Source organism: Papaver somniferum, chromosome 3, assembly GCF_003573695.1.
Source record: "Papaver somniferum cultivar HN1 chromosome 3, ASM357369v1, whole genome shotgun sequence".
NCBI classification, from domain to species: Eukaryota; Viridiplantae; Streptophyta; class Magnoliopsida; order Ranunculales; family Papaveraceae; genus Papaver; species Papaver somniferum.
This window is the reverse complement of record NC_039360.1, coordinates 185,319,923-185,334,940: the sequence shown is the minus strand read 5'-3', so window position 1 is coordinate 185,334,940 and position 15,018 is coordinate 185,319,923. Positions and strand designations below refer to the sequence as shown.

The following is a 15,018-nucleotide window of genomic DNA, read 5'->3' as shown; positions in this document are numbered from 1 at the left end:
CAAAGACCGCCCAAAACCCGCTTTTTATACGGGCAGGCCAGATCGGGCCGGACAGGCCACTATTTTGATTTTTTTTAAGTTTAAATTTTCAAATGAACAGTATTAAATACAATATCCTTTCCTTTCCAACATCACATATCATAAGTAAAGTGCTAGTATTATTTTATTTTTAAATTACACTGACAAATTTTTAATTTTAGGCTATAATAAATAATTAATTAGAGTACAATAAACTTTCTAATAAGAAAATATATTACCATTAATGTTTTGAAAAGGTTAATTATAAGTAAAAACAATTATATATTTTATTTTTCTTGACACAAAATTGACAATTATAAAATTGTAACTTTTAAGTCTTTTTAAGAGGATATTAAATGATTAATAGCACATAGAAGCCTTTCAGGCCGGGCACCAGGCCGGGTATCAGGCCGGGCATCATAATTAATCGCAAAGCCCGAGACCGCCCAATAAATTAATCCAGGCCAGGCCGGGTAGCCCGCAACGGGCCATAACAGGCTTTGGACAATTTCAGGTACAGGCGGGCTTGGGCGGGTACGCGCAGGCTGAGTTTTTTCGGGTAATATTTACACCCCTATCAATCCCTATGTTGGGCAGAGCTGAATATCTTCTATTCGCAGCGAGATTTCCTCGTCTTACTGTCGGGTACCCAAACGACAACAGCATGTCTTAGAAGGAGATGAGAGGTGGAGCCAAGTGGACCCACTAACGTAAGTATATGCCGATGGCAAGATTTACTGCTGGAAAAGTAATTTATACTAGTAATTTAGATAGGAACAATCTCCATTTCTTGGCCCTCCCTAATCACTCCATGATGCAAAGTGGAGGGGAAATACAGGTAAAGAAATAAAAGGGTTCTCTAGCTCCAATCTTCTTGAGGACAGGTGTCTAGTTATTAAACTACCCGATACATGGTAGCGCGGGAAACATAACTCAACCCAAATATACACAATATATATATATATATATATATATCCATCCACCAGGGCCAGGGGAGGTGATTCTTCTTCAACCTTTTATTTCTCTCCCATAGGGTTTCTATGTGATCAACAATGGCGTTATCATCTACTATTATTAATTTATTACTTTATTTTTTAAGTTTCAATTTTTATTCCCCTTTTGTTGTTGCTGTTGATGAAAACAAAACAAAACCTAGTTTCTGCCATAACCAGTTCCAATCGGTAAGATCAATCATTCTTATTTACGGATCACAATTTTAATTTGTGTATTTGTTGAGCATTTTGATACGTAACTTTCTATACATTTCTTTTAGACATTTCAAATCTTATTGGATAGGTGGACGTTTTTGTTTTTGGATTAGGAATTTAAGATCATGCATGGATTCAGGATTTTGAGGGATGTTGAGAGACTGTGATGTTAAGCTAGGCTTCTAAAATGTCTCTCTGTAACCCCCTAATTTTCTGTTTTTTAGGTTCTAGTGAGGAATTGGGTCGATGGTGTAGAGCGTGAATACATCGAAGGATTAAGTGGTGAATTTGGTTCCGTTTTGCCCATGGAGGAAAAGAAAGCTCGTCGATTGCCTGCTGTTCTCTCAAACCCCTTGAATGGATGTACCCTACCCTCCTCAAAGGTCATCTTTAATCCGTACCTTTTTCTTTATTTGAGGGGCATCATCTATAAGTACTTGGTCTAGTTCGATTTATGCATAATATGGGAAAGTTTCCCATCCTACCATACCTTGTACTAACCACTTTTTATTGACTTGTATATGAGATTTGAGTCTAAGAAGCATTCACCTTGAATGTAGCAGTGAAGATTTAGTATGTCAGTAAATCTACAAAGATGTGCAGGGATAGGGTGTTTACTAGTAAACTCTTAGTTTCTGATTTTAAATACCTCAGGGGCTGTGGGTCTAAATGTTACAAATTTTATTTTTATTTTGGTCTTTTTCTGAATTTTGGTGGATTGTCTGATTTATAACTACATGATTAGGAGATTGAGTCATGGACAATAAGATATGGAGGGTGGTTTGCATCGTCATTCTTGCGCAATTATCAAGAAGTTTTACAATCTAGACCCAACTTCCAATGAGAATGCCGTATGAGAATGCGAACAACTTTGTAGTTCAATATCTAAAATCTTGAATTTTTTGGAATGTGCCATTTCTATTTTGCTGCTCTTGGTTCTAGCATAGATCATGGACCAGTGTGTTGGTGTAGTTTAACTGTTCCTAGCTAACTCAAAGGCCTTCATATTACCTCCATGTTGGGATGTCACAGAGGTCACACTTAACGTACATACTTTAACCTCATTTCGACCAGCAGGCAATCGTTTTCTATGCCAAATAGTGTTATTAAGTTAGTTACGTCAATTATTATTTCATTTTAGATGATGTATGTCCTTTATCTCAACAAATCTGTCTGCTTCCCAGTTATCAAATTCCATTGCGTTGTCTGCACGGGGAGATTGTGAATTTATGGAGAAGGCACAAGTTTCACAGTCAGGGGATGCTGCTGGCTTACTGGTGATAAATGACGAGGAAGGTAGCCATATATTAAGCATTACTGTCTGATCCAAATCTGATGCTTAATCCAGCATTAGGTGATGGTTCTTTAGTAAATTTCTGACCTTCTCATCATATAGTTTCTGAAGTGCTTCTGAACTTTCTTTTTCCCTTACAGATATTTTCGAGATGATGTGTTCTGAGAATGCTGTAAATATTATGATTCCTGTTGTGATGATCCCGGCCTCGGGAGGAAAACAGATTAAAGAATCAATCGCCTCTAAAGGGAAAGGTGAGCCCTTAGATTCATGTGCTTTGTTAGTAAATCATGTATTTAGTTCCCCGTGGCATAAAAACGAATTTCTTTGACATTCACAAATTTAACTAACTATCTGCTCTACTTGGAAGCCTACCTTTTGTGCATTGCCCTTCCTGCCGACTTCTATTTTACTTATTTAGTCTCGGTTATACAAAACTTTGTTACTCATGCTGTTGTATTCAAAGTCATCGTGTTTGGAGTCTTTTGCCAAACTTATAGTAGTTCCATCTTATTATTTTCCTGTAAGACTGCGATCAAAATGAAATTGCTTACCTAAGGGTATCTTGAAAGATAATAAACTTTCGTAAAAACAACTGGAGCTTTAAAGAACATGACATTAGTAAATTAAATTTGTACCCATACCAAATCAGCAACAGTACACACTTAATAATTGATAACTCGTAATATTTTGTTTTTCCACAAGTTACTACTTATCTACAAAGAAAATGAGGAAACTTAATATCATCTCATAGAATCACTTCTGGTTGCATGACTGTGCAACTTAAGCGTGCACATTCCTGTAAGTATGATAGCAACGAAGTGGGTATTCAACATAATTGTGCTTGCTTGGGCTGAAAATGAAAGGTTATTGTTTTTCGCCACTCTTTTGTTTTTCTGATCTAAGTTTCGTGGAGGGTAACAAGTAAAACATGGGCTGTGAAATATCATACACAGCCCATTACATGGTAAAGACGTGATGACGTCACGGTTCAAAGGGCAAAATGACCTTTGTCTGAGAGTACATTCTACTCGACGATTGCCTGATGTTAAATTCACTTCTAACAAGTTATAACCTGTTTTGGAGGATATGCTTAAAATATCCAGCCCAGCTAACAATATTTGAAGGCTGAACGTACCCTCTGAATTCGCAAAATGTTTGTATAATTCCGTTCTTTCAAGAGCTTCACACTATGAATAAAGATTACATTTAGAGTGTTGCTTGTCTTACTCTAATACTTTTATGTCTATTTGCATTTTTTGATCTTGATATCGCATTGCACATTTATAATGTTTGTTATTGGCATTGCACATTTATAATGTTTGTTATTGTCATGATCTAATATCAAATTGTTTTTTTTTTTGTAGTGGAGCTGTTATTATATGCTCCAATTAGTCCTGTTGTGGATGTCTCAGTTGTGTTCTTATGGATGATAGCTGTTGGTTGTGTTATTTTGGCTTCCATTTGGTCAGAATATATTGCATGTGAGCAGCATTGTGATCCTTATCAGGTAACAGATGTTTGGTCTATACTCTGCAAATTAACTTCTTGAATGATTCTTGGTATGAACCAAGATTTTTGATGAAAGTCAAGATTCTTTTTTCAATTATCTTAGAAATCATAGCTGTATACACCTAAAAGAATAATAGAAGTCAACACATGAAACCTCCGTATTCGTCCACGTATGCTGTAGGCTGGGTTGCATAGATACCGGTACGGGTGTCGATATCGATACATATCTTAGAATCCGATTCGGCATTTTCAAAAATGGCCGATACGGATACCCGGCGGATATGGCATACATATAATTTTATATGAATCAATAATGTATTAGAAGCACACAAATTCAATGTAATCCCAAAAACACTCTTTGTACACCTCTATCTCACAACATTTCAGCATCACATTGCTAGCAAACTTCGAACTTCCTCTCTGAACCCTCTTTATGAGGGGAGTAAACTCCTTCGTTTTCTTTTTTAAAGTGTTTCTCCACTTCACATGTACGAAGCACGTGAAAAGCAAGAGACTTTTAGAATAATTATAGGAAAAAACTTGAAATAAATTAATAAAATTTTGATAAGGCTTTTGAGAAGTATCGGAGGATCCGATTCGGGTACCAACATAATCTTCAGGTATCGGCGCAACCCAGGCTGTAGGTCTATTTAGAGTTTCTCCCTATTGGCTCACTAAACATAAGAGAAATCCTTCATTTGTCCTCGGAAACTTTGAATAATACCAGTACAGTGGTAAAGTCATTGGGTGATGATACCAGTTACCTGACTTCCGAACTCGTCAGCACCAAATTCTTCATCTATCAAAAAAAAAAAAATTGAATGATTTTTCATTTTTTGCGATAATGTAAAACTTTCTCATTTTCGAAATCTTAAATTTTTTGAACATTGTTAGAAACCTGCAAATTGTAATATCTAACTTGCCCAAATATCTATAAAGCAAAAGTTTCATTAAGATGTTGCATATATGGTGTCTTTAAGTGTTGTTGTGTGTATCTTTTGTTTTGGTGAGCATAAACTGGAAACATGTATAATATTTGAATGCTGTAGCTGATGGCTGCGTAATGACATTTTATACAAATAAGGTGTGGTATGTGTGGTCTAATTGGAAGAGGGGCGCCGTTACATGAAATCATTTCCCTCGGTTCCGATGGGTAAAGGATGAAATAAGATTGAAAATGCATGGGTGGCCTTGATATGGAGATAGCTCCAAAAGCACCATGCTGGATCCAATTCCAGCATCTTTACAAAAGAAAAGAAGTAAAATTATAAACCCCAACTTGAAATTATTGTTGCATGTGGGTTGTTTCCCTTCAATTGCTTGCCGTTATTCCAAAGTATTCCAGTCACATAATTTCCCTAGACTTTCCTATATCATCTCAAATATGAGACAGCAGAACGCAATCTTTATTTGTGGATTACCCTTCTTATCTTTTTTTCTTTTTGGCTTCCTAGGATTCTTCTATTGCTGGGTCAGCTAAAGATGATTCTGAGAAAGATGTGCTAGATATAAGTGTAATGGGTGCTGTATGTTTTATCATTGTAGCATCAACCTTTCTGGTGGTACTATTCTTTTTTATGTCGTCTTGGTTTGTTTGGCTGCTGATCATGTTCTTCTGCATTGGGGGCACCCAGGTACAATTATTTTTCTTTTTCCCGATAAATTATCTTCTTTTGAGACATGTAAAAGTAGTACCTCCAAGTAGCAAGGACAACATCTATCTGAGAAATGGTTGGGTCGCCAAATGATTCTTTTGGCTCAGTGTAAAGTTGGAAATATTGTAGATGATGGGCGTGGAGAGAATGAGGCATTTGGGATAATTCTGAAAAGTGACCTTTGGCTCCACTTGAGATTTTTTTCTCGTCATGTTTTGATTTAAATGTTACTATATGGAGTTTCCATTGTTCCTCATTCCTTTGTTCCATTTGCAGGGAATGACTGCTTGTGCAATAGCATTGATTTCAAGGTAGGTAATTACGAGCCTCCTTTTATAGTTTCTAAGCACGTCATATTTCAATGCCATTTTTGTTTTCCTTTTCCTTTTCTTATTATTCTTTTATTCTGCTAAAGAGTATCCAGAAACTGCCGTAATCACACCGTCAAACTACCGCTATTTGGGGATGCTACAGTTCTATCTATTGTGGTATTTCCACTCTGTCTAGCATTTGCCATCTTTTGGGTTGTTCACCGGCATGCATCATATTCGTGGTTCTTTCAAGATTTTCTTGTAAGTTCACTCTGGTATCCCCTATGATTTGCTCTACAGACTTGGATCTATTTTGCAATTGGTCATACTGACTCTGTATTCGTGTATGTCCGTATTTCATGCTTTTGCCAACGCGTTAGGACTTTTATCCATCCTAGTCGGCTGTACGATACTCGTACAAACTAACTTGATTGGTCATAATAAACCTCGGTGCGTAGAAAAGCCTAACGTCATCTCCCTCATTTTGTATATAATAACCTTAAACGCAAATGTACATTTTGCGCTCTGAACTATGAAGTTTTGGAACCCTTCTTTATTATGCTAAGATGCTTTCAATTTCTATTACTCCCATAACTGTATGTGAGTTCTCTTTTTCGTTGTCAACTGTAGAATGAGAATGAGTTATAGTCACCATCAGTTCTAATTTTCTAACCCTTGACATACTGCCAAAACTCCTGATTAAACTGTTCTTTTTCTTGAATTCTTTAGGTAATTGGGTAGAGCAAAGCCACTTAAGAATTTGTTCTTTTATTGGCAGGGTATTTGTTTGATGGTAAATGTCTTACAGCTAGCCCGATTACCAAATATCAAGGTACAAAAGCGATATTTTCTGGATTATGTTAATCTTTAATCCTCCTGTTAATATCCTGCCTTTCACAGGTCGCTGCTGTACTTCTGTCCTGTGCATTTGTCTACGATATATTTTGGGTCTTCATATCGCCATTGTTATTTCATGAAAGTGTTATGGTTGCAGTAAGTGTACATTTTACCAGCTTCTTTTTTTTTTTAATCAGTTTTCTTCTTCTCCTATTTAATACAACTTCAGGTTAGTGTGAATCAGCATAATCTTTACCGACATAACTCTTGCTTGACGTTCTTTTCTAGTAGTAGTTTTCTGTTTTTTTATAGACCTGGAATCTTTTGTTTCCATTTTCTTACATTTTCCGAATGTCGTTCTCATGGACTCATTCTGTATCATTTGGATGGCTCTTTCCTCCTTTGATAACTATACTACCTGTAAAAGCTTATGGATTATTGCACGGTTATGATTATAATTGATAACTTGTTTGTAACTAAAGGCATGATTAACATTTACCAATTCTTTTTTATTTAATTTTTATGTGAAGGAAAGCCAGATGGCATTATCTTTTATACTAAAAATGGACTTAGGTGATCTTGAACTTTTTCCCAAATAAAATACAACTCAGTCCGTTCCTTTCATCCTTTTAGCAGTAACCCTATCTGGTCTATGTTTTTGGTTTAGAACCATTCCGGTCCGGTAAAAGTTAAGTTGGATTTTGTTTTCCAGTGTAAAAGCAAAGCGTTGAGTCACTGCTAGCTGCAAAATACTGAAATCTTTTTATTTTAATTTTAATTAGCAAACAATTACCATTTGTAAACAGAGTCAAGGATCATAAAATTACTGAACTCTTGGAATTGGTATCTTTATTTGAAACTCGTTGAACATATTAATTTGTTAATCCATGTCCGTATTTGGGTTTTCTACAAAAGCGTTTGAAGCAGATTGCTAGTACTAATAGACGCTTATGATTTATAGGTTGCTCGTGGCAAAAATAGCGGTGGAGAATCCATTCCTATGGTTTTGAGGCTCCCTAAACTTATTGATCCATGGGGTGGCTATAATATGGTAGGCTTTGGTGATGTTATCTTCCCCGGGTTGCTCATCTCATTTGCTTTCAGGTACTTATAAGTTATATCCAACTTCCATAGAACTATTTGAGTACTTTCCCTAAAAGCAGAATTACACGTCGAAGATCTTAAACTTCTATTTTATTTGATTTTGCCTAGAAAGTTGTAAAACATTTTCGTTTGGTGATGCTTTATGAATTACACCACCCTTCTAAAGGTCAATATGCTGATGTTTTTGTATGTGATATGCGGTTACATGCATACTTGATTGATGCAGATATGATAGGGTTTTTCTTTTTTGCTAGGTATGATAGGGCAAATAATAAGGGTTTCAAAGATGGATATTTTCTTTGGTTGACTATTGGCTATGGTTTTGGTAAGTCTTTTATTCTCTTCTTCATTTTATTTTTCGATATATCGTGTCAGTTCTTCTTTTGATTTCTCTTTTTACTATGTGTAGTTCATATTTATGGATCATCGTTCCCCTGAGTCTGTTGCTGTAACTATAATGTTGCCAATATTTTTTTCATGGATTCTGTTGTTTGCAGGGCTCTTCCTTACATATGTTGGTCTGTATCTAATGAACGGGCATGGTCAACCTGCATTACTCTACCTCGTTCCATGTACATTAGGTATCTATTTAGAGATCATTTGCTTTAGGCTAGTAGGTTTTTTTTTTGGTTCAGGTTAAGCATGCCTAGTCGTTATATCCACATACTTTACACGGCATTCCCACGTTAGTTCCTAATTATTTATTTCAAGTATTATTTCTTTTCTACTGTTGATCTTTTATCTATTATTGAGCGGAAATGTTTAATCATTATCGTCCAGGTACTCTTGTAGTGTTGGGAAAAGTGAGAGGTGAGCTGAGAATGCTGTGGGACTATGATGAAAACGCATCATTGTCTAGACCTCCTGGAGGTGCTTGAAAGAGATCTCGGATATTTTCTTACCACCACTGTCAGGTCGTCAAAGTTTCTTCTCATGTGTGTATACATTGTATATACTAACATACATTCATTGTTAACGGACTGTAAAATGATAGGCATTCTGGTGGAAGAATTTGCCCATAAAAGTTTAAAGAAGATGTAAGATATAAATTATACTGTTTGCGTGCTTATTGATAACTGTAAGTCTGTAACCTCCTTGACAATTGCAGAAGTTCAAAACAGCACCATTTGCTTTAAATTGAAGATGACCTATAAGCATCAACACCTAGTTTTGGAGACCGTTTTGAACAAAGAAGCATCATCAACACCTACTTGACAGTGCTGACACTACCACCTGGTAACTAAAAAGATAGAAAAGGGATCTTAATTCTAAGAGTTAAAACCAGTAGCATCTCAACCATTATCATCTAGATAAATTATATAAAAACCAGCAAGTACTCAAAACAAGCTAGGACCCAACTACCAACTCAGATATCATGAGAACAAAATGAAGCAAATGAACAATAACTCCTTAAACTGAACAAAAATGGAGTTCCTTTATCCTTCTAAACAGAATATGAGAAGTTTGTAAGCAACCCTTCAAAACTATTCTCTCTACTTCTACTCATCCTCCTGGCTACGTAACCTGGCTTGTCCGTTGGAAACAACAACATCCAGCTGTGCTGCGCGTTCAACAATTTCCTTCCTTTTCCTGGTGGAAACATTGTGTGCGATTTCAGCACAGTATGTCCTGATAAGATCATCACAGATACAAAAAGTGAATATATTTATAACACCACGAATAGAAATGGTGAAAAGGTATTGTCGATCCTATCTCAGTTACCCTTTAAGCAAGAAAGAGATGAGAAAGAAAATTGTTTACCTGTTGTGCATCATCAACAATTCCACTTCTTTAACATTGTGCACCACAAATTTCTTGAAGCCATTGGGAAGGTAATGACGGGTCTTTTTGTCTGAACCGTGACCAATATTGGGCATCAAAGCGACACCCTTGAACTTTCGCCTCACACGAGAATCAATACCCTTGGGCCTTCTCCAGCTTTCCTGCAAAACATATAAGCATTCAACGTCACTACATCGAACAGAAACCGCTACCAGATACAATTTGTAACCAATCAGAGACCTAGCCAAGGAATATAACTATGAACATCACCACCTACTTCCAGCGAAAAAAGATCAACTGTTACAAGGATTAAGGTTCATGGTCTCCATATGGGAGACTACTCAGGCACAAGTAGAACACCAGTTAGTTGGAACCAGTGATTACCACATAATAAACAAATAGAATATACTTAATGGAGAAAAGCAATTGCAACACCAAAATCGTAAGCTGAAGAACATAAGATCGTAAACCATACCCCAACTCTGTGGTATCGATCACTGTGGGGCCTCTTGAACTTCTTGACCCTCTTCTTAATAATCTTCTTGGTAAGCAGAGGAACAGCCATGGCTCCTACAATCAACAGTTACAATTAGGGTTGAAGTGCAAAAAGAAAAACCAATAACTCATATTCATACACATTTTGAAACCACCAAAATTAACCTTCCACCTGTAAAGTTACTTGTTTTAAGTTTCATTCATGACAAGTTAACACGACTAATCTCTCTATAAAGTTTGAAGTATTGTCAGAGAACCTTATACTAATCCTGGCTTGAAGGAGAACATAAACTCAGTCCCACTTCGTATACCTACCATTTTAAATATAATTTATGCAACATAACCGAAGCCTAAAATTAGAATCACAGTTTTCATTTAAACAAGCATATATACTGAAATGTTGGCCCTAAAAATCAAAGCAAGAACAAATGTTACGGATTAAATATCAGCTACCTTGACAGGAATCAATCAGGATCTAAGCAAAAACATAATACACAGTAAAAGTAAAATAAAAATCAAGAACAACAAAACTAAATAAAGCATTCATGATTTGTGATGATGAATCAATTCAAAACATTAACAAATCAAGCTCGAATCACTTACTAGTCGGAGGTTTAACGATTCCGCCTTCAGAAAAAAAAAAAAAAAAAAAAAAAGCTCTCTATTCAGCCCTCAGCTAACCCCTTATATAGTCTGAAATTAGGGTTCCATTGTTTCTTATAAATTTGAAATGGCTTGGGTAAGAGAATCCAACAGTGATGGTTTTGGTACATGGGCCTGTTCTGCCTCACGTAATTGTAACCATGATTTTTCTGGGGACCATGGTTTTATTTTGGGTAAAGACATTAGAAGTAATTCTAGGTCACTCCATATCTAGTCATTTATTTAATACCTAATCTACCCTCTTAATAATTTAGGTTATGATTAGTAAAATGATTTAGTTAAAAACAATTAGTGAGATTAAATGAAAAGATGGGTTTATTATTAGTTGAGTAAAATTATTGTGAGAGTAGAGTTAGAGAAGATGAAGGAGAAAAACATGGAAAATAAAAAAAAATCCAATTCACCCCCTTTGAGTATTCAAGTGATGAAAACTCATCTGATTCTTCATCTCCATCCTCTCCTAGTGTAGGATCAGAATCTCGCACATAAGAATATGCTTGCGAAATTATTAACAACACATTGAGAAGACATCGCAGGATGATTTCAGAAACGACATAACAGATGACATCAGCTTAAACGTGAGAAAAGTATGATGATCGTGCGAAATTTAGGATGTTTGCGAAGTTAACATTTGTAAGTTTGCGAAAATACCCAAGCCAGATCCGAAATTAGGGGAAATGTTAGTTGTACCCCACCATATATGAGTTGTCATCCATTATGTCAATACCTATATAAAGAGAAAGGCAAGAGAGAGAAAAGAGGATAATCAAAAAGAAAAGGGAGAGAGACACTTTAGGGAGGACACATTTGTAGAGAGAGAGAGAGCAGAATTTGTATTATTATCTTCTTCTTCATTCTTCAACCAAGAGCTCCAAATACTCATTAATGGAGTCTCAATTGTAATCCATATGTAATTACAAACAATTATAGTGAAGATCCCTAACCCCGTGGATGTAGATCACATTGATCGAACCACGTAAATCGTGTGTCTTATTTTCTATTTTCATTATCTTTATCTTTATTTTCATATCAAATAAGTTTAGATCTAGAAATCATAGTCATGATAGTACAAGGGGTGTGTTGTAGGGTTTCCTGCAACTACATTTTTGGCGCTAGAAACAGGGAGGAGTAAAGGATTTATCCCTCTTGTAGCTTGTTGGTTCAAAAATTTTCCATGAAGATTAGCTACTTTTCATATTTTTCTAGATCTACAAAGTTTAAGTTCAAAAATGGAAATTTCATGGAATAAATCACACTTTCAGGGAGTAAACATCATCAACAATTCAAATACATGAAAAGAGTGAGAGAAAAAATTAGTTGTTGTGGTGAAATTTAGGGAAAAAATGGAAGTTTCAGTGGAAGATTTTCATGTTCAGGAGAAAGCAAGAAACATTTTGTGAAGAAACAAAGGAAAGACGAAGATAATGATAAGAGTCAGAAGTTGTGATTTCTGTCACAAACAAAAATTCTCACAGATGGTTCAAGGCTGAGCGAACAATAAATAGGTCACGGGTTCGAATTCGCAGAGACACATATTTTCATTTTCTTCTCATTTGCATGGGAGAATAAAAGAATAAGGAAAAAAGTTATGCGTTAGTTACGTGAAATTTATACAGGATTGTCTCTCACACAGTTGAAATTTGATTACTTCGCAAGAACTTTGATTATTTCGCAAGAGAGGCTTAGCACAGTTGGTATGGTCTTTAAGTCGTTAACCTGGTTTTAGACGAAGAAAACCAAAGGTTAAAGGAGAAACGACTCTAGCACGCAAACTAGCATCACACGTAAGGTGTGGGGATTAATTTTGCACAATACTAGATATCTCCTTTATATAGCCTTTCAAATCAGGGTTTTTCCTTAGTTACAAAGCAATCAATATTCACCGTTAGATGAAAATCTGATTCAGATTCAAGCTAATATTTCTCAACCGTTAGATCGAAAACTTAGCTTGTCATACACAAATGACTGTACGCTTCTAGGTTTGTTAACCGCACCTAAACGTGTACATTGTTGGTTCAACAATAGTCTACCCAGAGAGGTTAACCATATGAGCGTTTCATACCAACCATGTTCTTCTTCACCGTAACTAGTTCAACTGACTCAAATGAACTAGTTAAGAGAGTTGTTCAATTGCAAGGAAATCTTATGTAACTACACAAGACACAATTGAAGCAAAGATGACTTGATTCACTCGAATCGGTTCATGAACTTTAATAGCCACGGTTTGCAAATGCATTCCTTAGTCTTTTAAGATTAAGTTCAGAAATCATCTTTAGATATATAACCTTCTCAAGTTCGCAGACTAGGTTCGCGAACTTAAGACACCGGATATAGTTTACAAACTCCAGCAGAAATTATCGGGTTCGAGAACTACGCCGATTCGCGGACTGGGTTCGCGGACTGGGTTCGCGGACTTGGCTCACGCAAGTAGTTTGTCAACTCCAGTAGAAATTCTCGGGTTTGAGAACTTCGGCAGTTCGCGGACTGAGTTCGCGTACTTGGCACTTGCCATACTTCCGGTTCTCTTGATCAACAAAGTTCGAAAACTTTGGTTCAAGGAATCCATTGGTTATGTCATCTAAACTCTCATTCCAATCATTGAAACATTCTTAGAGGACGTTATATAGTTGTTACACTATTTCTCGTCAAAGCAATTTTCAAAGTGATTGAAACATTCATGACTTTAGTCACTAGGTAAAGATAAACTTGGTCGAAGCGAAAAGCTTACCAACACATATTTCGAGATATAGATAGGCGAGGTATACCCGGCTCGAAATACCAAATGTGTATGATCTAGTCTATATATATGTAGCATACGACTTTTGTCTCAAAGAGTAGGAGATAGAATAGATAGACTTTTGGTTGAAAGATAAGTTCAAGTCTCCACATACCTTTTTGTCGAGAAGTTCCACCGGTTCCTTGAGTAGATCTTCTACTTGTATGATGAATCGCTATGAAGTCCTTGAGCTCAACTACACTTACTATCCTAGTCCGAGACTTAGCTATAAGAGACTAAAAATCAAGACTTATAGTTTTGACCACTAACATTGACAAACATGCTTGAGATAGCAATGCGAGTTTGACCAAGCAGTGCTCTAACACCAAGGAATAAGGAGCTCAAAGGGAGGACCACACCTTTCGCCAACTTTATAGCAAACATGACTAGATCCTCTCTTATAGTCTTCTTCCCAGAACCGTCATCAAAGATGTCCCTAGACAGCCACAAAGACAGAAATGCAACTACGCTGAGTTCATCATCCAGTGCTTGACCCGGCTTTGGTTTTGCGGGAGACCACTCAGACACCCACCAAGTGTAAAAACATTTCGCGTCCTTTTTCTGTTGTTCATACTCTCCTGCCTTCTGAAGTATAGCATCGAGGATGACGCTTTCTGCAGCAGATAACTTATAATGGAAACTTCCAGCAATATGAAGATTCGTCAACACGGCCACGCTTTCAAAGGTGATGGTCGTCTCTCCCCATCTACATACGGTTGTGTGTGTGGAGGGGCGCCATCGAGAAATGAAAGTAATCAAACCAGCAGCGTCTTTCTTAATATGAAGAGTTGCAGACGCCATAACAGCCTCGATGTTCCGCACTTTGGTCAAATTATCTTTGATACGCTCATTGCCCAACATGCGCCTCATCCATCCTTCATAAGAGCCCAGTGGAGTGTGACAAAACTTGAAGTCAATAGGAGAAGGTGGATATTCGTTCTTCCAAAGACAGAATCTCATCATGTATGCTGGAGAAGCGGACGGAGTAGCCTCTTCATTTTCCTAGCCAGTGAGCAGAGTCCACTTATGGCATGGATGAGTTCTAACGTTTGGAAAGGCACAGTAAACAACTCATCATCTATATTCGGCATGTCTTTGGAGTTGTTGACACCTCCCGTTTTAGCAGTAGCATTATCCCCAGGTGACATCTTAATGATATCCTCTTTGTTCATTTTCAAACAACTAGAATGAAGCATAATAGAAAGGAGTCACTACTTCGTGCTAAGTGAGAAATCATGCAATATGGGTGTTAATGGTATGGATGAAGAAGTAAAAAAAAAAAAAATCGTGGAGTAGGCGCCCACGGCTAGTGGAGCATGATTATCATGCTTGAATACTCCCTTGGCCGTGGAACGAGCATGCA

General features: G+C 36.7%; 2 protein-coding genes across 4 annotated transcripts; one reads left to right on the top strand and one right to left on the bottom strand.

Moving 5' to 3' along the window:
* Positions 1–865: 865 nt before the first annotated feature.
* On the top strand, positions 866–9,081 carry LOC113358265 (signal peptide peptidase-like 2). 3 transcript variants are annotated; one of them, XM_026601798.1, is made up of 14 exons: positions 866–1,199; positions 1,451–1,609; positions 2,411–2,522; positions 2,661–2,774; positions 3,888–4,030; positions 5,487–5,594; positions 5,964–5,998; positions 6,103–6,259; positions 6,777–6,830; positions 6,899–6,991; positions 7,797–7,939; positions 8,194–8,264; positions 8,437–8,520; positions 8,720–9,081. In XM_026601798.1, the coding sequence occupies exons 1-14, from the start codon at positions 1,071–1,073 to the stop codon at positions 8,815–8,817; spliced, it is 1,500 nt and encodes a 499-aa protein (XP_026457583.1). In that variant the 5' UTR covers positions 866–1,070; the 3' UTR covers positions 8,818–9,081. The 3 variants fall into 3 exon arrangements, with proteins under 3 accessions (XP_026457583.1, XP_026457582.1, XP_026457584.1); XM_026601797.1 differs by having other exon boundaries at positions 996–1,199; positions 5,487–5,666; XM_026601799.1 differs by lacking the exon at positions 5,487–5,594 and having other exon boundaries at positions 996–1,199.
* A 120-nt stretch (positions 9,082–9,201) lies between these two features.
* Positions 9,202–10,866, bottom strand: LOC113358267 (60S ribosomal protein L32-1-like). Its single transcript, XM_026601800.1, has 4 exons — positions 10,820–10,866; positions 10,197–10,291; positions 9,701–9,882; positions 9,202–9,568 (listed from the first exon to the last, which is right to left on the bottom strand). Exons 2-4 carry the CDS (start codon positions 10,284–10,286, stop codon positions 9,439–9,441), a joined length of 402 nt encoding a protein of 133 aa, XP_026457585.1. The 5' UTR covers positions 10,287–10,291; positions 10,820–10,866; the 3' UTR covers positions 9,202–9,438.
* Positions 10,867–15,018: the final 4,152 nt, after the last annotated feature.

What these genes read in the sequence shown, in the direction of transcription:
- LOC113358265 (XM_026601797.1), top strand. Translation starts at nt 1,071, where the DNA reads ATGGCGTTATCATCTACTATTATTAATTTATTACTTTATTTTTTAAGT. An exon ending in AGCATTGTGATCCTTATCAG is followed by an intron (nt 4,031 to 5,486) that starts GTAACAGATGTT and finishes TTGGCTTCCTAG; the next exon opens with GATTCTTCTATTGCTGGGTC. An exon ending in ATGAAAGTGTTATGGTTGCA is followed by an intron (nt 6,992 to 7,796) that starts GTAAGTGTACAT and finishes TATGATTTATAG; the next exon opens with GTTGCTCGTGGCAAAAATAG.
- LOC113358267 (XM_026601800.1), bottom strand. Translation starts at nt 10,286, where the DNA reads ATGGCTGTTCCTCTGCTTACCAAGAAGATTATTAAGAAGAGGGTCAAG. An exon ending in ATCGATACCACAGAGTTGGG is followed by an intron (nt 9,883 to 10,196) that starts GTATGGTTTACG and finishes TATGTTTTGCAG; the next exon opens with GAAAGCTGGAGAAGGCCCAA. An exon ending in TTGTTGATGATGCACAACAG is followed by an intron (nt 9,569 to 9,700) that starts GTAAACAATTTT and finishes TGATCTTATCAG; the next exon opens with GACATACTGTGCTGAAATCG.